Raw genomic sequence first — 24,029 nt, forward strand, 5'->3', positions numbered from 1 at the left:
TTGACATCTCTTTTAAATTACTAGAGTTTGCCAGAAATGATATGTGAATAGGCAATTGCTCTCTCTGATAGTCCTGTTTATAAATTGTAAAAGATTAATGACTGGTATTCTGAATGTGGAATATGAAGACAAATTAGTTGAAAAGGTTTCTGCTTATGGCACTGAAGAGAACAGTTGCAGTATTTGCCCTTTTGGGGACAACTTTTAGCTTTAGGTGGGAGGTGATAGCAATTAATAAGACAGAAAGTCTGAAATAAAAGCAACCTCCCTCCACATCTTTGTGTGTTACTGTCAGAAATTTCCTTTCTCTCAAAAATTATTAAATTAATATATAAAAATGTATCAGAAAACATTATACTGGCATGCAGGCCTAAACAGTCTCATTGGTCCTAGATCTTCCAAAATCTGCTTTCAGTGGACTATCTTTTACTCACTGAGTTGTCTTCTAGGCAAATTACAAATCTGTTTCCAGTTGTTTTAATGGATTTACATTTTTTGGGTTGCAACAGAGTCAGAAAGATTTTGTGCCTGGAGGATAGTGGAGGAATATGAATGAAATTAAAACACTAAAGTTGGGCAGGTAGAGGCTAACCAGAGCTTTTTTGAAGTTTTTTGCCTGGAAATTGTGGGAAAGAAGACAATGGTTAGTATTTTTTTAACTATACATTGAAAAATACCATTTTATACATGAGGGAATACTCATTTTATACACGAGGGAATTAGTACAGACAGGGGAAATGATACTATAGAAGAGGAGAAAGGAAGTCTCTCTTCTGGATCTTTATTGTGACATTCATGGAAAAATCTGCCTGTTTAAGCTGCAAGGAGAGAAATCTCTTCACTTTTTGCCCTACACTTGTGTTTGAGGCATTTTTTTTTTCTGTCAGCTTCTTCAGTTAACATGCAAAGTCAGTCATCTCTACAAAGCAACTGTAATTTAAAAATAATTGTGGTGGGGAGTTTTTATAGAAACCACTTTCCATGGGCAAGTCCTCACTTCAAAGGAAAGAAAAAAAATAAACTCTGTTGTGCAATCTTCATCTAGCATTTTTTGGTCTGTTTTATGTTCTTTCACATATATTTTTCAAAATGAGAATTCATATAGTAGGGAATCTGAGATTATGGAATATTAATAGTGGGTGGAGATTACAGATTTCACTGTAAAAGTGGCAAAACCTTGTCTCTTCCAGAGCAGTGACTCCTGGCTCACTTTGCCAGGCCACAACAAGGACATAGAAACAAATCAAAGATAAACAGACAGGGGTGTATATCAGTCTGGGATACAGAAAGAATAATTGAAGCAAATGTGCAGAAAATCGTATTTTTTATCAATTCTCCCTTCCAATAATTTCTTCTAAAAATGCATTAAGAGTAAAGTAGTGCTTAATAGTGCATATACTTGGCTTTGGTTGATGATACTCTCTTCCAAGACCACAAAAGCTTTCCAAGTAATGTTACACAGACTCTGGACAGTATTTTTTTTCTCTTTTTGGTCAGTAAATTTGCATTCCTGTAGTTACCTGTAATATATTTTTTCCATTGTATCTGTGCAGCCTGTTCTTGGAGTAAATATGTTTGCTTTTGAAAGAATTGTTATTAAACACAATTGCCCCTGATGTAAACAAATTCCACTTCAGAACCTCCAGGCCTGACTTTTTCAGCTCCCGAGTTCTTTTATCACTCCTCTTATGTCTTTTAGATTCTCTGGAGATATTGCAATTCTGTGTAGTTACTTACATCACAGATAACAGCTGGGAGCCTTATCCTCTGAAGGAATGGAAGTGCAACCCAATACCTTCTTTTAGAAGCTTTATATTGGAAGAAAAAAACCCACACATTTGAACTATACTTTTGAGGGCGTATTGCCCACACTTGTTAATTTTTTTTTAGCTCAATTGAAAGTGAAGTCTTTCAAGGTTTTAAATGGTTGAAAGGTATTGACTTCTTTTCAGAAAAGAATTCAATATGGCATTTACACCTAACTCCCCCAAAGACTTTAAAATCTGAATTATGAATTCAAGTAATGTATTTAAATATTTCTGAGGTAATTGTCTACTGGTAGACCATAGAGGTACTTTCATATATATAATTGTTTGATGAGATGACCTCAAAGTGTGATTTTAAAAATACAAGGATTTAGATTTAGTCTGTTTGGTATTTAGATAGGTGTCACTGTGTTGTGGTGGGATAACTTTAGATACAAATGCATAGCAAATGTACTGACTTAATTTATGTTAGCAATTTTTTGATGGGTATAAATGTTTCTTTTTATCCCTTAGAAAGGAGATTTTATAAGGTAGACTCTGAACAGGTTTTATCCTTTCCCCAGCATAGCCTATTTTCTCTGCATCAGTGGACTTGTCATGATAATCAACTTTTTTTGTCCCAACCATCAATCACTCCTGATTACAGCTGGGGAGAAGTTCTGTTCTGTTGATCAGCCCATCAGTGCACATAATGTTACACCTGGAGACAAGTGAAAATCATCCCTTGGTGGGAGAATCACTTGCCTTCAAGCCTTTTGTCTGAAGTATTTTAATTTACATTTAGAGTATTGAAATTGTCAGTGCTTGCTTTGATTTTTTTTATTTCTTTGATAAAAATAATAAGTTCAGTTGATCTTTCCCTACATGATAGAAGAATACTTTTCTATTTCAAATATCTTATGTTCTTTTTCACTTTATTGTACAAATATTGAAATAATTATAACTATTCAAATTAAAAATAAAATTGTTATGTTTTACTCCATTAGCAGAAACTTTGTATTTTTATATGCTAGCCCAGAATTTTTGAAAAAGGTATTTTGTTGGCTTTTAATTAGATATTTGGTTAGGGTAATATCAGTATTCCATTTATATGAAGGTTATATAGCAAATTTCATAGCAATTAAGTAATTAAATTCTAAAGGCATAATTCCTTTCTTTAATGAATTTTTCTTATATTGTGGTCATTACTGAATAACACATTTTTTTTCTTGCAATAAAGGTGGTTTTCAGATGTCAGAAGAAAGATGAAATTTCAGCTTGAGGAAGCACCTTATGTTTTGCTAGTAACTTAAATATTACTTTTAATTAGCTATCAGTATGACCAGATGTAGTTAATTGTACCATTCTTTTTTCATTTATGGCCACTTTTTTATTTTAGATATCTTCTCTAAATAATCATTGTCACAAGTTAATCCTATTACATGTCAAAAAACCACAACATATAAGACAACTATAAAGCTGATACTTCAAGGATTACAGGATAAAGTGTAAATGAAGAAAAAAGAATGTGACAGGGTGGGGTAATAAAGATTTGATTAGCAATCTTGTTTTTACATAAAAAGTTTAATTAGCAATAGCTCATTTTCCTATTCCTGCTGGTCATTTTCAGGACAGTGATATATTGCTTTTTTGCTGTGAGCCATGCCACCCAATAGAAGGTGTTATGTTTTCATTAGTTGCAGACACTTCAGCATTATTATCTCTCACCTAAGTCTGCACACCAATACAAAACACGTCTAGATCGTGTAATTCAATCAGCCAATTGTACATGCAGTACTTTTAAAGCTATGGGATATTTGCTCAGATGTTTTGTTTCTTTTTAAATTGATGATAAAAGCACTAAATTGAAAATCAAATAATCACCAAGCCTCATTACTTATATTCTGTCTGCTTGAATAGCTTATTTGCCAAATACAGAATTTCATCACTAGCATAGAAGTTGTTCTTCCAAAATGACAATCTGTTTATTTTTATGGTTTAGTAATTAATCTGAGCATATGGCATAATTTTTATTTTACAGGTACATCGATCTACATTACTTTTTCAAAGACTCTTATTACTTGTTATAATGACAGGACAAAAAATAATTTTTTTGTTATTGAATAGAGGTTTTTAATGGGTTTTCAGTAACATAGTTCCAGCCAAATAGTCCATTGCAAGTCACCTGTCATTCTTCAATTTATTCTCTAACATGTTTTTCATACCAGAGCCATATGTAAGGATAAACGGTTGTAATAAAGTAAATTTCTAATGTAAACACATTCTGAGAAGCAGCAGTAAATGAGTAAGAATGTCTGAAGATGTCAGAAAACATGGAGTATATGGAAATAACTAACATTTTAGACACTGGAAGAATTAAGATTTTTTTTTTTTAATGTATTTAACAGTACTTTCTTTTGTGCAATTCTCAGGGGCTAGGAATTTTTATTCCAAAATTATTTGACAGAACTAATCTGTATCTCTTCAGTTTGTGAAAAGGCTGTAAGAATGAAACTTCCTTCACAGGAGAGCTAAGAAAATGCACATCACATATATGTAAAAATGGTACAGAAATATTGTGGCTATTCTTCTGGAGTCTGAGCTCCATGTCCTGATTGGTGGCAGGCCTTACCAGCACGGTAAGCCAGCAAGGCATAAGACACAGGGAGAAGCCTGGGATATTTGTAAGCTTATTAGTTTATCCTGTGATAAATTAGTGCTGTTGGAGGTGGTGCTGCAACCAAAAAAAATGGCAAGAAATAAGGAGAGGACACATGTTCAGAAGAAGAAAGCAGTAGATGCAGTGGCATTCAGCAGTAGGGATCATGAGGAGTAGGGACTGCAGTGAGAAAACAAAGGTTCTGGTCCAGACACTGAGGTGTGTTGTGCTAAGGCATGCAAGAGGGAGAAGGATCTATATAGGAGAAGAAACAAATAAACAATATTGAGTAGTGGGTGCAATGATGCAGAGCAATGTGTAGGAATAAAAGGAGACTCTGAATCTGTCATAGTTTACAATTAACATTTGGGATATGGTGACAGAAAGGGGTGATTTGAGAAATGGAAAATTTTAGGTGGCAAAGTAAACAGTATTTAGACCCATCCAGGAGCTATTAATGCTGAATGTTCATAAAGATATTGGTTGAAACCTAAGAAAAAGTTATCTCAAGGAAAGAAAGTATGTCCAAGTCCAGAGAGCAGAAAAACTTGAAGACAGAATCTTGAAATATATCACCCTGGCCAGTGCAAGTATTTTTCCTTTTTTTTAACTGGGATGAGGTTTATCATCCCAACATTTTTCAGCTGGGGTTACTTAGGATTCAGATCTTCTCCAATGTCAGGCAGCCTTAATTAATATTTTTTTTTTTTCTCACTCACTAATAAAGCTTATACAAAAGTTAAGATGGCTGAATTCTATCAGCCTTCTTTTGGTATTTGCAGGAAGGAATGCTGATAGAAGCAGTTCTAGAATAGTTTAAATAGGTAACTGATTTTAATCTGGATTTTCAAAATTAGCAAGGATAGTATATCATCTTTCTCAGAAAGTCTACTTGTATCCAAAAGATATTTGGATACAAACATTAATGCAAAAGTAAAGGCCAAGAATATTTACCTTCCTTCCCCCACCCCTACCGATTGTCCTCATGTTGGCCATTTGTTAAGGCTGCTCCTGACAAGAGCTGTAAGAGATCAATTCTCAGTGAGGAGATACAAAAACTTAGAGTAATTGGACTACGAATTTTAATTCAAGCATTGAAAGTGATTGTTGCAGTCATAAAAATCTGTATATTTTGCAGGTATGATTCCTTTTCTCTATTAAAAATGGCCCCATAAATTCTAAATATGCATTTTTAATTTAGTATCTATATTCATAGCAAACTGAGGTGCTTAAGCTGTGGCTATGAAGCAGGATTATCTTTGGCTGAGTGAGTAACAGCAGTTCATTTCATTTCAGTATGTTGTTAATACAACATGAATTATACTTAGGAGAAGGCAGGGGCCCCTAGTGTTTCCCTGTAAGCTATTTTAGTGTGTGCAAAGATACAGTTTCAATGTGATAAGTGATGATAACTTGTAACTGGTGAGCGATGGGTTGGCCCTTAAGGACCTTTGGCTGGAGAGAAGTATAATTCTCTTTTAGCAGCACCAAAGGATAAAGAAAGAAGATGATTTTATCATTAACATGAAGTCATTTTCTGAAATTATTGCACTCTAAATAACCACACATTCAGACATATCATAGAATCTTAGAATCATTAAGGCTGGAAAAGACCTCAAAGACCAACAGGTTCACCTAACTGTGTCCCCAAGTGCTACATCTGCACATTTCCTGCAAACAGAGTTTAAATTCTGTTACTGCCTCCTGTGGTGATAAGCAGGACCAATGATGTGGTCTGTCTGATCAGATAAATAAGGTAGAGGCTGTTTTCTGTAAAATATCAGGGGGGTTATACTCATGTTCCTGAACCTGTAAAAGTCATAGACTTGATTTACTGAAAGAGGTTTGCACATGACTGAATGAACACTTTAGCTATAGAGTTAGCAGGTAACTGCTTGTCCTCCTACCATATTTGGTCTAGTCAACACTTTGGCTTAACCTGAAAGCTCCCTATTTTATTCTTGGCCAGTTGTCTGCCTAAAGCAACTTATTAGATTTATTTTCTGTAAGACTGAAGGTGCTAATGCAACTTAAGCCACTCACCTGGAAGTAATATGTAGTTTGTATTTGGAATGGAAAACACAAAAAGGAAGCCAACAGAGTGGAAGGACAGGTAGCCAGTGAGGAATACAGAAAAATTGGGATACTGCTGGATGAGGAGCTCAGCATGACCCGTTAATATGCACTTGTAGCCTAGGAAGACAAGTGAATCCTGGGCTGCATCAAAAGCAGGGTGGGCTGTAGGTCGAGATTCTGCCCTTCTGTCCTCTCTGCTAAGACCCCACCTGGAGTGCTGTGTCCAGCTCTGGAAGCCCAACAGGAGAAGGATGTGGACTTGCTGGAGTGAGCAAAGGAGGGCCATGAAAGTGATGAGAGGGCTGGAGCACCTCTCCTATGAAGACAGTCTGGGTCAGTTAGGACTGTTCAGTCTGGAAGAGAGAAGGTTCTGGAAGGACCTTACTGCAGTCTTTCAGTGCTTAAAGGGGGCCTACAAGAGATCTGGAAATGGATTATTACAAGGGCATGTAGTGACAGGACTAGGAAGGATGGTTTTAAATGGAGACAACTCAAGTTTCGATCAGATATTAGAAAGAAATTCTTTACTTGTGAGGGTGATGAGGCACTTGAACAGAGAAGTTGTAGATGGCCCATCCATGGAAGTGTTCAAGGCCAGCTGGATGGGATTTTGCATAATCTGGTGTAATAGAAGTTGTCCCTAGCTATGTCAGGGCTGATGGAAATAGAAGATCTTTCAGATCCCTTATGACCAAAGCCATTTCAATTCTTTGATGTGGCTAGCACAGTAGGTGGCACACAGAGACATCATCCAGAGCTGGGAGTGGAGGTGTCACAAAGCTCTGAGGAGACTGACATGCATGGGCACAGGGATGACATGGTTCCAGCCATTTACTCTGAAAGCCAGGAAGATGCTCTGGGAATGTTGACTTATCTCAGGCCAGTTAATTTGCCTCAGGCAGATAACTTGCTGGCAATAATTGTCATAATTTGGTAGATCATAGGAACCTACAAGTCCTTTCTTTTACAGTCACAACATCTGCTGTCAGCTGTTAACCTTCCAAATTCATGGTCTGAACTCACACCCTTAAGGTCTTTTCAAGGTAGGGTCCTTGTTTTCTCGGTCTATCTAAGGTTAATTCGTGTCAAAATAAGTCATCCTTGAAATTAATTATTCTATAAAGCACAGTCTTTGGGAGATAATTTGAGTTATTCTACTTATTTTTATTACATTTTGTTTGTATTTCTATTATGAGATAGACTCAGATGTAATCTAGCTCTAGGATCAAAAGTAAGAAATTATCTAAAATGGAAAAATAATCTCATAAGTTCAGTTGAGACTGAGTTCTAATGATTATCTGCCTTGTGATGTTGTACTCCCTAGATATCATTATGTGGTGCTTCTGATATGCACTGTGTCTTTATGTCTGTCCATAAAGTGCTGCAGAAATTATTTGCAACCTACTAGAAAAGGGACAATGGATTTTGTCTCTCTGACAAAACTGTGAGTCACTTATAGCTGGATATTTGCCGGGGATATCTATCTATCTATCTATCTATCTATCTATCTATCTATCTATCTAGTATTAGATTAAAAGCTTTCCATCCAGTATGATATTTCTGGTGAGATGGCAGCTTTCCCATGCTGTGTCTGTAACTGTATAAATACTTTTATTTATTTATATATATATATATATATATATATACATATATATATATATATATATATATACAATTACCTTTCTCAAACAGGTTTGCTAGAATAAAAAATCAATTGGAAAATTTTCCCATGGTTGTCTCTAGTAGTATTAAGTAAAGCCCAGTAAAAAAGAGCAGAAAAATCAAGGCATTTCCATTTGAGATAATTTTTTTTGTTCTAGTTGTCTTAATTTTTACTGTTCACTATTTTGTAGCATATACATATGCACAAGATACCAGTAGCACCTGAATACTAGTATAAAGTGCCAACCAAGATGATGAAGTTAAACAAATGCTATAGTGAGGCTAAGCATTTAGCATATTCCAAGTTGATTATGACACTTTTTTGTGGTGAAAGCAAATTTTTTTTTTTCTCAGCTGATATTTTTATGTGATGTACATTTGGTTTTGTTGGCTTAGTCAAAGGCTATCCGTCCATCTTTAAGTTCTTCACTGTTTCCAGATGGAGTATTGCACTTGCTTTCAATTGCCAGGCCAGGGTGAAATAAATGTCAACAGTTCTGTTGACTTAAGTGGTGCCAGGATTTCACCCACACAATCTAAACTCAACATGTTTGCTTTCTGTTTTGGTTTTATTTTTCTCTCTTTCATAGCAAGGAGGTTCTTGCCATTTCCAAAGGGCAAGGAAAATATCATGGTTCGTTGTTTCTAGATTTTGGTGTGTAATGATTTCATAAGCATGAATGTTGCAACAGTTGTAAAACTTGAGCCCAGATATTGTTTTGTTACAGGAAAAGTAATGAAGCATATTGGCTCTGGTCAAAAATAACTTTTGGATCAATATGATGGATAACATGTCTGTTAGGGAGGTAAAAGAACACAGCTGGGATTTGAATAAATTAACTAAAGCCTTTTACAACAGGGCCTCTACAGTAATTTTCTAACTTCCTATCATGGGTGATTTCAACATAGATTTCAAAGGAGGTTGGAATGTTGAAGCAAATAGCTCATTCTTGAAGATCTTTTGTTGTTTTTAACACATTGAATTAGCTCATTACAGCTGAATATGTAGTGGAAAATAGCATCTGTTTACACTGCAGAATTATAAAAATTACTTACCAGTAACAGAATAAGGACCTATTTGCAAACGCTAATCATATTTGTGCACTTATTTGTACAAACTAAGTCGTTAATACATACCTAAGGGAAAAAAAGAACTTACTGGTTTACGCAGTTTAATAGTAGTGTTAAGCATAGCATATTAAAGAATTTTTTTAGGGATCAGTTTTTGAAGTTTCAAAGCTATGCACATAAGAACATGGCTGCCCCATATTGCTGCTTCACCTGTACTCAGAGGTGGTTGAACTCCAGAAATCATCCTTGAAGCTCACTGAGCTCAAATCAGTTCAAGCTGTCCATGCACTCCAAGTGTACACCACCAGCTTGGAAACCCATGAGGAGATTTCTTTGTTGAGTTCTTGGTTTTTTTAGATAGAAGTTTTCAGTACAATGTGTTTCATCGTATAACTTTTGGGTGCTGCAAAGCACACTGAGGCATACTAATTATCCCACCAGTGAGACGTCATGGATGTAAACTGAGAGCTATTCATAGTTTCAGTTCATCATTTGAAGTGAAGTTAAAGATTCCTATTTCCATTTTATTCAAAGATTCAGAAATCTTTATAGCTTTTTACTTAAGAAATCAGTTTTTTGAAAGTAATTTTTTATGGACTGGAGAAGACATGCTGTCTTTTCCTTAGCCCTGCCATAACAAAAACAAGAACAACATAAAAACAAGAAAGAACAAATAAATAAGTATAAATTTGTTAATCAATTTTGTGAATAGATATGAAGAGATTTACCTGCTCCAAAAACTTTGGCATCTCAGCATTAAATTTCTGTACCATTTGGAAATTTCACTCTTTAAGTAATCTCTGCCCAAACAAATGTCTTAGGTTTTAAAATTAAAAAGGGCTTTTATACCTGTCTGGTTTAACCTTTTTTTGCATTATACACTTTATGATTTCATATAGCTGTTCCAGTTTTGAACCTGATAACCTGTGCTTGGCTAGAGGAGATGAGAAACATTAAAGCCAATGTAGAAATATAGAGCACTTCTGAGACACTTGTCCTATCAAAATGTCTCTCAACATCTACAATGTCCAGTTGATTTCAGAGGCACTGTTTTGTAGGAAGGAGACAAAATGTAACTGCAATGTAAACAGTAAGTGATGTCAGAACGTCTCTTTAAGTTTTGTATAATTTGATATTCCTAACTGCGACTTCCTACATGGAACCTAACAGCTTAAAGGAGTAAACGATTCTGACCTGTCAGCTTTGTACTGGATGGTATCATTGCTGTTTCTGTATTGATGGTAGTACTACAACCTACATGTCTCATTAAATAAACCCCAGTTTTCAGCCTTCACTACTTTTGGAACAACTTAATCTATCCACATATATGTATTACTTTAAGAACCTATCATGTTAATTGATTTAATGACTTGCTCACAAGCAGGTCTTTGTGCTCTGGGTATGTATTAAGGTAATGATTCAAAGTACTAAGGCTCTGACCCTATGATAGTTGGCAGAAGAGCAGTAGCAAATCTTGTCAGTACAAACAGTATCTTGTGGACTTCACTGAGGCCCTGAATATGTTCACAGAATCACCCAAGGATGACTGAAAGCAAGGCAAAACAAATAAAATTATGTAAAGGAATAAATATAACTGTATTGTAGACTGACTGATCTTTAAGTTCCTGTGCTTTATAAACCTTTGTTCCCTCTGGATATTTGGATTATTTTTTCAAAATATTTTCTCTCTGGCTAATTGTTAAGATAAAACTAGATTTTAAGGCAAATTTACTTCCATGGTATGGCACTAGTTTTTATCAGCACTAAGCTATTTATATTCTATTTATTCTAATTCATTACATAAAACAATTCACTTTTATTTCTAATAGGTAGCATGTATTCATTTTATGTATTTTCCTTTTTTTTTTTTTTATTTTGCTGTAATGTATTTCTGCCTAGAGAGAGAAGTCCTATGGATACACCTATAGTGGAATTTTTAAAGTAAATTACTGGCATAGAAATACAAAATGTGTCTAAATAAGCAAACAACTAGTGGGCTGAGATTTCTTTTCTTCCAAGGAAACACAGTGCCTCTCTATGGATGTTTCTGCACATGGAAGGCTTGGGTGCCTTTTGGGATATGAAGAGAATGAAAGAATCTATAAACTCTTCCATCCTTAAATTATCAGTCTTTGTTCATCTGTGCAAACTTTTCACAGTGGAAAACTTCACATGATACTCTATGTTTATTTATAGCCTTCTACAAGAAGGCTGGAGATTCAACCTGGGAACCTACAGTCAAGCTCACATAAAACAGAGTTGTAATCAGGAAATTTGGACATTTAAGTTTCTTATTGTGGGTTTTGAATTTCTGTTTATGGGTAGGAGTTGACTGAAAGGACATCAGAAATATTTACATTAAAATAATTATTGAAATATAAATTGAGAATTCAAAATGAAAAATCTGTGTAACTGTATATTTTAATGAAAGAATCAGAAAGCTGAATCAACATTTTTCTGAACACAAAACTGAAACTTGAAAAGCTTCTAGTAATTACAGCATTAAAAACAGTGATTACAATAAAAGTATTAAGACTGTGTTTAGGAGCAGTTACAATAAGCCTGTGGACTCTCTTTTATGGTTTTGTATGTAGAAGTCATATTAACTTGTTTGTAATTTCAAGTATAAAGTTGAAATAATTATGAATTAATAATTAAATATGCACTTTTTGAGCTTTTCCACTTTTCCATGAAATTTCTTGTAATATCTTGTGTCTGACCACCACTTTTCCATGATTCTTTGTTCAGTCAAAAAATATCGGGAACTCAGAATTGAATGAGATTTTTATTATGAATGGAAACAGACAGAAATAGTTTCCTTGGCAACAGAAAGCAGGTGAAAACACTCAGACAAGGTACTCTAAACCCACCTACTCAACTTTCTTTAGTTATAAGTTCACAAGATGCATGCTGAAGGAATCAAGTAGGTTGTGTTCAAACAGTGAAAAGTTTCTAAATTAAACAAGTGTCTGGCCAGGTAAGTGTATGTGTAGGCCCTTGACTCCAGTTAGGTGTTATGACCAAACTCTTATTCAAACAGATGCTGACTCCATATCCAACACTGTCATTCTTTTGATGACACCAGAAAAAAAAGTGAACTTTTCAATGCTCTTCAGAAAATTGATGTTAAGTTCAACAGGATCCATTGCTTTGAAGTAAACCTCATTTGTGTATAACCTGAATATTGAACTACATTTAGAGTATTAATACAATGTATAAAATATGTGGTGATGTGCACTGCTAGTGCAAGGAATCTGGAGTACGTTTTTACAAAATAACAGTAGCATATATCATTTGTTCAAGTCCTCCATTTGGAATATAGCAGTTCCAGATTCAAACTGGAAGCATATATATTATATTTACTAAGCTGAATTAATACATGTGTTATTTTATTATATGCATAGCTCATAGCAGTGTGTGTAGATTAACTTTTTTTTATATCATTCTAATATTAATGTGAAATTGACTATTTGGTTAATCTAAATTTAAAAAAATACCAATGGAGTTTAATATTCTTGTGAAACTCTAACTACAGTAAGATTTGCTCTGGGGAAAATAAATGATGCTGCCAATTAATACAGTAAAGATGAGATTAAATGTTAAAGTTAATTTTATTGATGATAGCAGTTTTCAAAAGACTGTGTTTCATCTCCCCATCAAAACAACATCCCCCTAAACAAAACATATTCCTTTGGAAGACAGAATATATAAAATTCTAGATTTTAGAACTTTATAACCTTGTCAAAATTATGTTTAAACTGTTTTTTCTTAACAATAAAAAGGATAAAATAGATGGCAAAATAAATGGCCTGTTTATTGTGTTTGAACATGTAACAAAATTTTGTTGTGCTGCATGAAGTATTGGTGTCCTTAGAAGAAAAATGCCAGGTATGAGAACTGATTGATTAATTGAGTTATATTTCCTTTAGTATATATTTTTTGGCACAGTGTATGTTGCCTCAGAATGCAATGTGTTATATTCAGGCAGATTTTTGTATCTTACCTAAATTATTTCAGGTAATGTCACACTCAATGGCAGTTAAAAGTACAAGCAAATGCATGGTCATAAAAATACTGTCTTATGGAACAAGTGAAGTTAGGTAGCAAATTTTTACTTTCTTCATCTGACCAAGATAAAATAAGTTTTGCATTCCATAATGAAAATAATATATTCCTTTTCATAATGAAAATGAAATTGATTTTACCAAACTATGGATGGTTTTTACCATAAGAATGGTGTCAATGCCAATCTCTCACAATGAGATGCAGGCTCTTGCCAGGTGCAATCTCTCACCATTATAGAAATTATTCTGGAAGAAGCCCAGCAACAGGGAGTGGGGTAGAGCAGATTAATTATGCAAGGGTGCTAGTAAGCTCAGGAAGCACTCATTCACTCTGATCAGTGAGTCTCAGGGTACATTCATGAGTGTACTGAATAAATACTTTAGAAAGGAGAAGAGGGAGTAGTAAGAGGGAGTTTTCTTTCCATAGAAAGATAAATACCTGGGGAATAACATATTGGGACGTTTTATTCTGCCATAATGATGGAGAATTATTTTGGGTTGTTTTTGACAGAAACTGCCTTTGTGGTTCTTGACCTATTATTGTATATTTGGTTCTAGAGAAAGGGTGAATTGATTGATCATAGTTTAGGGGGCAAAAGCCTTCTCCCAGAACATGTCCCAAAGAAGTCATGTTACACGTATCCTTGGTGTTTAGTACCACGATTATGTCTGAGTGAATAAGGTAGATTACAGAGTAGTGTTGTGATAGACTGCACAAAAAATTTAAGTGGCACGACTCAGAAGCTAAAGGTAAGCTCAGCAGAAGGTAGAAATAATGATAGGCAATGTTTGTCTGCACCATAATTGACTGCAGATTGAATTTGTATGTATTAGGCAGAGCTATGTCATCATGTTGATATCATCTTTAAAAATTACATGTTTTCACTGAATCTCCTATTCTGCAAAGTCTTGCACAGGTAATTAGTTGTTTCATGTACAGTGTCTGTGAAACTGCTAAAGTCTGTGGAGTTTTTCTGTTTTCTAGTGGGTAAGCACAGGATTTTGTGTAATCCTGAATTTCCCATGTGCACTCACTCTGCAAACATGTAGAGGGCTTTGTAAGAAAGTATTTTTTAAAATTTAATATAGCCTCAACTAAAAGCTTACCTACTAGAGTAGCTCCATCTCTATGAAAAAGACTGCACAATCCTCTCCAAAATTTTTTATCTGTGTCTCACTGTTAGAGCCCTGCTTTGGCCTGAACCAAGTGCTGGGCATCTCAGGGCTGTTTGACTTTCTCCCTGTAAACTTCTCCAGTTTACTTACTGGAGAAGTTCCATAGAGATCAGCTCGGCTTATGTAAATGGCACATAACTGGTAGGATACAGATGTTTCAGCTGCATCCTTCAACCTTCCCTGGGCAGTGCTGTCATCACTGGCTGGCCAGGCTATGGAGTCACTAGAAAAAATGACATGCTTGTTCCAAAAATAAAAAATAGATTTGAATTTTATCACTTTCTTGTGTGCTCAGGAAATCAACAAAACTATTTTCCAAATACTTATTGACAGCCCATCTATAGGAAAATATTTGTACTCAGAGATTATGGTAATGTGTGATAGACCTCTCATAAGCAATTTCCCTGACTCCATGAAGAGCAGAAGCCTTCTTGGCTTATGCAGTTATGTGTTTTTGCTTTCCATGTGTGCCTAGCTCACCGACAGTATTAGTTTGAACTGGGCACCTAATTTTTTTTGTTGTTTTAGAGCTTTTTGTTTTGGAGAATCCGGACATCAGTTGCAGATGTATTAGCCAAAATTACTACTATTGTTTTGTGACTACTAACAGAGATGAGGGTAGCATCCAGTAGCTGGTAATGATGTCTTGAACTTCTGAAGTCCCAGGCAGATAGAATAGACTTTCCAGCACTCTCAGCCCTCTTAGTTTTGTGCTTTCTTAAGGTGCATACAGACTGCAGCCTTGCTATTAGTTAGCCAGATAAAAACACGGAGCAGTCTCCATAACAGACATCTTTCAAAATGCATTGTGAAATGAGAAAGACATAATACAAAATAGTTGGATTTAATTTTGTGAGGTGGAATCAATGGAACATATTCACTACGCCTTTTGCAAAAGGTTTCTTTTATTTGAACTGGCTTTCATTATGAAGGTGTTGCCTAGAGGGAGTGATTAAGTCAGGAAAGCAATCTGTAAGAAGAATGGTAACATGAGGTGGATCAGGAGGGATATGAAAATGAAGATGCAGTGGTGCAAAGTTAAAAACTCTCTGAGAATAGGACAAGACCTGTTTTTTTTCTCAATGCAAAAAACTAAGCACAATGTTTTTGTTGGACCACTGCCTAAAGAACATAAGTGAGAAGGTATATAATCCAGTGAAGTACATTAGTCAGGTAGACAAACTTTTTTTGAAAACTGCTGTGTAGATATGTTGACTGTAATAGTAAGAGAATACTGTCTGGATTGTTTAAAACATTTCATCTTTCTCAGTGTATTTACACATTTCAATTTGCTTGGTAATATGATGGTGATTTTGGTAACAATACTGCACTTAAGCAAGGAAAATACAGCTGTTTTTACATGAATCTGTTTTCTAGCTGTTCACATCTGCATGCAGTATTTTTATTCTTTTGTAGTATACATATCTGTGTAGTTATAACATAAATATAAAGACAGACTTTATAGACAAATCCCTTTTTATATTTGAGCAATTTGTCAAGGTTATAAAATGTATGACTCAGAAATGTCCCCAGTTATTTAACACTGGTACATGGAACCAGAGGAAAAAAAAAAAGGAGATGCTTAAATTGACTTGTACTGCTCAAATAGTCAAGAAGTCATTACAAATAACATTGAAAAGTGACATTTTGCCCCTTCATTTAAGTAGTTCCCACAGACCAAAGTTTGTCTACATGTAATTTTAAAGATCATAATCCTCAAAATTTATTTAAGGATTCTTGAGTTTTCAACTTAGATACAAAGTAGTAATAAAATTATTAAAATTATATATTTATATAGTTACAGGATATTATTAGTATATTGAATATTCTTTATATCTTGCATGATTATATATTATTATAATAAATAATAATAAAATAATTTTTAATTTCATGTGGGATATCTTTCTCAAGAATGGATATATTTTCTTAAAGTTCTCTATGACTTTACACCAGCAATATTTCACATATTTCTCATGCTTCATACTGATATTAGCTGAGTGACTTGTCTTCACAGTGCTAGGATTAATTCTGTGCATCAAACATGGAAGAAAGTAAGCTCTTTCCTAAAGTATTCTTCTAATGTATTCTTTTGTAAAAGGGTTCCAGAAGGAAACCCTTCTCACCTTTGTGAATGGGTACAGTCTCTTTATTTAGTTAAGCATCATGGTTAGCAGCAAAAAATAGTACTTAACTTGTTTTTCACTCATCTGCTGTCTCCTATTATTGCTTAATTAGGCATGAAAGTTGGGAATAGTTATATTTTATGATCTGTCTTGTTTTTGTATTCATCCTCCAAGTAAATAGTCTTTCAGCATTGAATTTTATAGGCTACAAGTAAAAGCCATTTAAGCATCAAGAATGATTTTGGTCCTCTTACAGCTGTAAAAAATTATTCAGTGAGGTACTATATTTTATGTTGCTTTGCTCAAAAATATATTTATGAATATTTTTGCATTTCCTACATCTTAATCCTGCAAGGAAAGATAATGAAAGAACTCTTCCTTTTTTTTGTTTTGTTTTTGTTTTGTCTTTTTAATTAGGGTTCCAGTTCAATTGTAAAGTTCAGCATAATCTAATTTGGATCTGGTTAAATGCTTAGAAGCAATCTGTTTGCTCTCACACAGAACTCCCATTAACATGCCAGCTACAGTTATATTGAAACAAGCTTAGATGACTTCATGTCCCTGCAGAGGATAGAGATTTAAACTTTAAAATAAAAAGACTTGAAGACCTTATTTAAGTAGAGGATGGGAAGCGAGTTATGGACAACTCTGCATAGCAGCTATCATACCTGTAAATTCAAGCAATATGTTTCCACTTTAGAGCAATTTCATTCATATATTTCAGAGCAATGAAAAGGTCACCAATTTCTGCACAGGACCTCATTATATATTTCTTCAGCATCCAACATAAAACTTGAGATGAGGTTTGTGGAACTATAGCTGAGAGAATTTGGAGAGAGCTGTGGATGCAGAATAATTAAACTTGGGATTCTCTGCCAACAATTCTTTGAAGAAAACTGAGATTTGTATCAAACTAATATCAGCATTCATAGTTCAGTATTAAAGACCACATTGTGAACCACGTTTGACTAGTGACAAGCTAGTCTTTTAGACTTTTTAGGGGAAAAAAGTGCAGTCAGAATCTGAAGCTGACTGATGATTAAATTTGACTAGAAACTAAAAATAGTTGACATGATAGCAACACAAGGGTGTACAGTATTATGTCATTTTTAATGCATCATTGTAACTTAACACTGGTCTTTTGGTTTGATTATAATTAACATCCTCTGACTGTTTGTATTTGGCTTACAGTATGTCTCAATGTTATGTGTTGAGAATTGTAAAAGGTGCATGATTGTGCTGTTTCTGTTCAAATTGTTTCTAATTAAAAACTTCACTGTCCAGTGTTCTTTCAATAAGGGTACCTAATACAATATTTACATTATTTTATGTATAGAGAAACTGGCTTTTCAACCAAACTGAATGATGCATCTCAATATCCAAGAGAGTGTGTTTGTGTGTGTACATCTACACGTGTATACGCTTACACATATATTGTGAATTGGCTTTAGACAAGGCCTCCTATTTCTACTACCTTATGCTTTTCAAATCTCAGGCATCTGGAAGGAATCAAGGCTCTTCATGTAAGCTGAAAGTCATAATTGCCTCTATGTATCCTTAGAGTGATAGTCACTAGAACTCCTCTCCCCAAAATTCAGGACAACAAATAGCATTAAATAAACAAATAGCATTAATAAATGCCAGATAATACAGGATTCTTCTACCTGCATGAGCAGCTTAGTGATTGGAATTAATGTGTCTTTTTATCCCATTTGACACTTTAGGTTTGTAGCCACTAAATTCCATATATATGTTTTTATTTTTTTGATTCCACAATAGAAAACATTTATCTTTCTTTTATATTCTAAATCTCTTCTATTGTTTCATGTTTCCTAAAAAGAAAATACTGACTTTTGTGGGTCCTTGAGCTGACCCAGAATGGTTGCTTTTAATTTTTTCAGTTCTGCAATAGCTAAATTTCTGACATTTCTGAAATCTTAACTTCTCTTTTAAGTAATAAAGGAGTTACTTTCCATAAAGTTTGAATTTCAAAAGGGAAGATATAAGCAAGTTTTCATATTATCAACTTATCAACTGAATAACTGTCTTTCTTATAAAACTTTAAATAATTAGTGAAGAAAAAAACTCTGAATATTCATCCAAATTGTAGTGATTTTTGTATAAGGTTTAATCTAATAGTTCAAATGCTAATCTTCAAATATACTTGCACATACATTAAATTAATAAATTTGGTAATTAATTTTGAAATAATAAAGTTATTTGTCATGTAATGCATGAATTTTAATAGCAGTGCATATACAAATCTATTTTAGCTTAGCGATGTGAAGTAGCCAAAATATATTTGGGATTGTGGCAGGATTTGTGGGAGCTTATTCATCTAAAAGGATGCTCCTGGCTTTGAATTTCAAACACTAGTTTTTGTAACAGGTGAACAAAAGTAATCCTCTATTTTTAATTTTTTTTTAATTTTTTTAAAAAAAGCCAGATAATTACATGTCTTCCTCACATTCAGTTAGTTTTTGCTGGTGGTCTTTTAAGGGTGTGTTTTATATTTTGCTTTCCTTTGTTTGGGCTTTAGTTTTGGGCTGGGGTATTTTTGGTTTGTTTTTTACTGTCAGTCCTTGCTCAGAAGTTGCTGATATCACTGTTAGCAGTAAAGTGTTCTTTGAAGGAAGCTTTGATAAAAATTCTAGTTTGAAACAGAAACTGGAAAAGTTCAAAGCTATCGGGAGAAGAATGCCATCCTCCCTGTTGCCTGAGAATTATTTTTTTTCATGTGAAAGCAACATAAATCTTAATAGAAAAACTAATGGTAGCAAGGTAGACTAAAACAACCTAATTTTGGTCTGAAATTAATCTACTGTTATACAGTAATATACTGTATGAATTGAATTTGTGTGGCTCTAGTACTTTTTCCATTGTTTTCCAAGCATCATTCTAATTATAATTTTCTGTTTGGTCACTACTTGGATAATGTAAGTGGTACCCATTATTGAAAGGTAGTCTGTATTTGTACTAATACAGAGAATGCCAGTTTAGAAATGAGCCTGATTGCATGGTTCATTTTGTTCTCCTTTGTAGAGCCAGGCTGCGGCCCACTACAAAGGCACTAAACATGCCAAGAAGCTCAAAGCACTGGAAGCCATGAAAAATAAGCAGAAATCTGTTACTACCAAGGACAGCGCAAAGACTACCTTCACTTCCATCACTACCAATACCATCAATACCAGCTCTGACAAAACAGGTTAAGCGACAATCTTTGTTGGTTTCGTTTGTTTTAGTTTTCATTCGGCCTGTATTTTTTTTTTTCTTGTTTAATTCCATGTCTGTTTGGTTATGTGCTTGCCACATTGATTCATGCTTGATCCATCTTTCTGTGTGATGTTCATTTCTTTAAGTCTTTTCAGTAGGCTGGTGATAGTCCGATAGTCATGGAGCTGATTTCTCTTAGTGAAAAGAGGCTTGACATTCTTTTTATGATGGAATGCAATACTCATTACTTGATTAACATATCAACTGATCTAAACCTCCTGGTCTGTATGCACTATCTCTTTATCAATAATTATATATGGCACATTTCTACCACAATGTAACAAATTGAATTATTTGTGTCTAGAAGCCTCTTAAAAAGCATTTGCAGTAAAAAACCTAATTTTCATAAATTTCAAACATTGCATTATTTTTTTAAAATTGCTATTGCATGGTTTTGAAATGGAAAATAGCTGTATAACCTCTATTCCACACAATCAGGTAAGTGCTATTGATACCAACTATTCTGCTTAAAAGAGTCTTCATACTGAAATAATAATGTTTAAATTATTGCATGGGTAAAAGTTACTCTTTTGCAAATAAAATCTACATATTTGTAAAATCAGCAGGATCTGGTTGACATCGCATTTTAAATATGCAGCTATTGTTGGAAATTTCAAAGGAAGATTGTAAGATCACTGAGAAGTAGTCTAGTGTATCACAAGGTTATGACTGCTCTTGTGTACAAAGGGAGTAAATTTGTATATTTAGACATAACCAATCCCCCTCCCCAAGCAAGACAATAATAACCATGAGAGGAAAAAAAACAAAGCTGTGAAACATCAGAGATCTACTTACTGGTGCTGAAAACAGCTAATTTAGAACCTCTTCTGATCCAGTAAGTTCAGCATTGTAAATGGATATGCAGTAACCAACTATAATGTAACTGGAAATTACCTTGCAGACACATGCAGTACTTTTTTGAAGATACATCTTCACTGTATTTTTTATAAACAGATAGCTCTATGTCTATCTCTCTCTATAAATATATCGTAGTTATAACTTACTATTATAGACAGCATTTTCTTTTTCCTATGCAGATTTATAACTTAATTATGATGGCTTTAAGAAATATTTGCTACATTGTTTTTGTCTTTGTTACTACAATAAAAGGCAAGAAAATATTCTGAGAGGTTTTGTGTGATGAAACAAATTAAGTATGGGAGAATAGGAAAAATGCCAAGTTATTTGGTGAAGTACGTGTTTCTAAATATACAAATACCTTTAAAAGTTTCTTGTGATGTTATTTGTTGAGATATTCAGAACAGGAAGGAGGATGTTGTGTGAAAGAGTGATTTATTGTTTACTAAATATGCTCTTGTGGTTGAAGAAAATAACTGAAGAAAAGAAAGATCTTTTAAAGCTTTAAACTGTATTAGTCAAAAGCTTTTATCTTATGCTATATAAGATTGAAGGATTTTCCAATGTGCCTTAAAACCAATCTGAGTTTTTCTATCAACCTCTGAATTAGATCCCTGACAAGATATATGAACTGTCCTGTATCCAAGGTCAGTAGTCCAAATCAGTTCTTATATCAGCCTAAGTAAGAAAATATCAGAAATCCAGCTGCACACAGAAGCAGTGGCCTATGCTGGAGTTTCTTCAGCTTTACACAGTGGTTGCAGATTCCTGGGTTAATTTCATAGAATGTGTGTATAAATACATGTATGTGTACAAATACATATACTCATTCTGTGTTAGAAACACTGACGCTAATGGAGTTCTAAAAGTTACATTTTGATGTTAATTTCAAAAAAAAAAATCTTACAATTTCTTAAATTATTGAGAGCCATATTCAATTGCTGCCAAAAGCTCTATTCAACCAATGGCATTCAAAGTAAGGTAGGCAGTTCTATCCAGATGCAGTTTTTACAGGTCAGCATCAATGTGACTGGCAACAGAATAAAATCCTTGGTATAAATTATCCTTTGTCAAGCATGTATACATGGTGAGGGAAAAAAAATTGGATAGCCAAAAGAATGACATTTTCTGTCTACTATGAAAATTGGATTTTATTTCCTTTCTGGTTGTTCTTATGTCCTGTATTAGATTGGTGGAACTTTTAAATGCAAAATTATTCTGAATATCAGAATATATTTCACTGTGTGAGTTTCTACATTTGGAAATTGTCACCTTAAAAGTCAAACATCCTGATAATAATATCAGTTCTTAGGGAATAGTTGTACTAATGAATATAACTCATAAATAAATCTTTCATAACTAGAAGACAGTTACAAAGTCCATGTACTTGCCATCATTTGGAACAAAAGATTTTTCTACAGTATTTTAAATCTCTCTGCTGAAGATTAATAGCTGATCCCAAATTCACTAAGGATAGGGTTGAGTACATGTCACTGCTTATATATCATCTATAGCAGGGGTTAAATGCTGAATTGCATGTCACTCACAGCATATTGGTCAGGACTTCAGATCACTGGTTCTGTGTGCCCTGATCAGCTACAGTAAACAAAATGTCATCAGGAAATCTGTGCTGCTATGCAATAAAGGACTGTGGATAAAAAACCGAAACTACATAGTACACAAATTGATTCAAGGGCTAAAGCAGTAATTTGTTATGTTGCTTATTCTGGAACTGTTTTGTTAGATGTGGTGTTTTAATGACACTGTGCAGCTCACAATATAATCTAGCTCCTTAAAACCTCTCACACATGATTTCTGGTGTTTAAATTATGTGTTAAAGAAAAAGCATAAAATATGAGGGGGTTTTGCTCATTCTGTGAAAGTCACTAATCTTTTTTTCCTTTTAACTAACTTCTGGAATTATTAGAAGTCTTGAACTTGAGAAGTCTTCAGAGCAATAAAACGTCATGAAGATACCATATAATGGCAATACCATTCTCAATATGTGAGAACTTTTTTATCCTATCTACTCTTTAACACACTTCTTTCATCTGTAATTACCAATTTTTATGTTACATGGGTAGTCAGGTCAGAAAAACAGAAAACGGAAGCATTACAAGAAGAAGCCAACTTCATGGCATTATACAAACCAGATTTCACTATTTCTTGAGTCTCCAATTCAGTTGTGATAATAAAAATGCATATTTTTGCTATATATTAACACACATGCATACGTATTCTGAGAGGAAATTGTTAAACATCTTTGACAGCTTTGCAAATTGCTCCTCTGTAGAAAATGCAATGTCCAATCTGCGAGAATGATGATGCGCAGAACTCCATGATATCGGAAGGCTAATTAATTACTTTATTACACTATATTATACTAAAATTATATTACACTATATTACATTAACAAGAACTATCACTAACTAACTAGAAAACCTGTGACTCTCTGCCAAAGTCCCAACACAGCTGTGACCTAATTGGTCAATCAATCCAAGACACCATCACCAGAATCCAATCAAGGAATTACCTTGGGTAAACAATCTCCATAACACATTCTACAAACACAGGAACACAAATGTGCTCAAACATAGGAGCAGCAAATGAGATAAGAATTGTTTTGATCATTCTTTACTCTGCTTCTCTCACAGCTTATCTCAGGAAAAATCCTGAGGAAAGCTAAGTCTCTCTCTGTTCAGAGGCATGTGGATACCACACTCCTCCTTTCTGAAAAAGTATGTGTTCTTCAAAAAGTTGCTTCATATCTTCAGTTGTAAGGACTGATACTTTAGAGCACTTGTCAAAATATATTTAGATAGAGTTAATTCTATCATCCCAATTAAAATACATGTCCAATAAGGTTATTGTTGTGCAGTTAGATTTCTGGAAAGTAGATTGAATTGCCAATATTATACCCATGTAAAATTATGTCCCTCTAGTTGTTGCATACATCTAAATATTAATCTTTTCCAAAGCTATGTGGGGCTAAGCAGGACACCCCATGACCATATTATCACAAATTAAGTCTTGAAGACTTGCGCTTTATTTATTTATTTAATTAATTATTCAACAGAGAATTCAGTATGAGTTATATAATTTGGTATCAATGGAAAAGAAGGAATAAACCTTTCAAAGGGGAAAAATATGCCATTAGGAGCCATCATTATGGCGAAGTCTTTAATGCTGCTTTTGAATTTTATACACTGTATCTTGACTCCTATGTACTTAAATACAATGAACAGCTCTTAAAAACAGACAAAAATGTGATAAGCATAAAAAGTGTGTATCTGGGCCAAGGCACAGGCAAGATCATCTATCA

The 24,029-nt window shown here is 34.1% G+C and overlaps 1 protein-coding gene across 5 annotated transcripts in view; it reads left to right on the forward strand.

Moving 5' to 3' along the window:
• The window catches only part of ZNF385D (zinc finger protein 385D), a 416,407-nt gene that overhangs the window by 330,111 nt on the left and 62,267 nt on the right, over positions 1-24,029 (forward strand). For all 5 annotated transcript variants that reach the window (XM_021538112.3, XM_021538113.2, XM_021538111.2 and 2 more), the window contains one exon: positions 19,619-19,781. In XM_021538112.3, the coding sequence (XP_021393787.2) occupies positions 19,619-19,781 (163 nt within the window). The remainder of the gene's footprint in view (positions 1-19,618; positions 19,782-24,029) is intronic.

The sequence above is a fragment of the Lonchura striata genome, chromosome 1, assembly GCF_046129695.1.
Source record: "Lonchura striata isolate bLonStr1 chromosome 1, bLonStr1.mat, whole genome shotgun sequence".
NCBI lineage: Eukaryota > Metazoa > Chordata > Aves > Passeriformes > Estrildidae > Lonchura > Lonchura striata.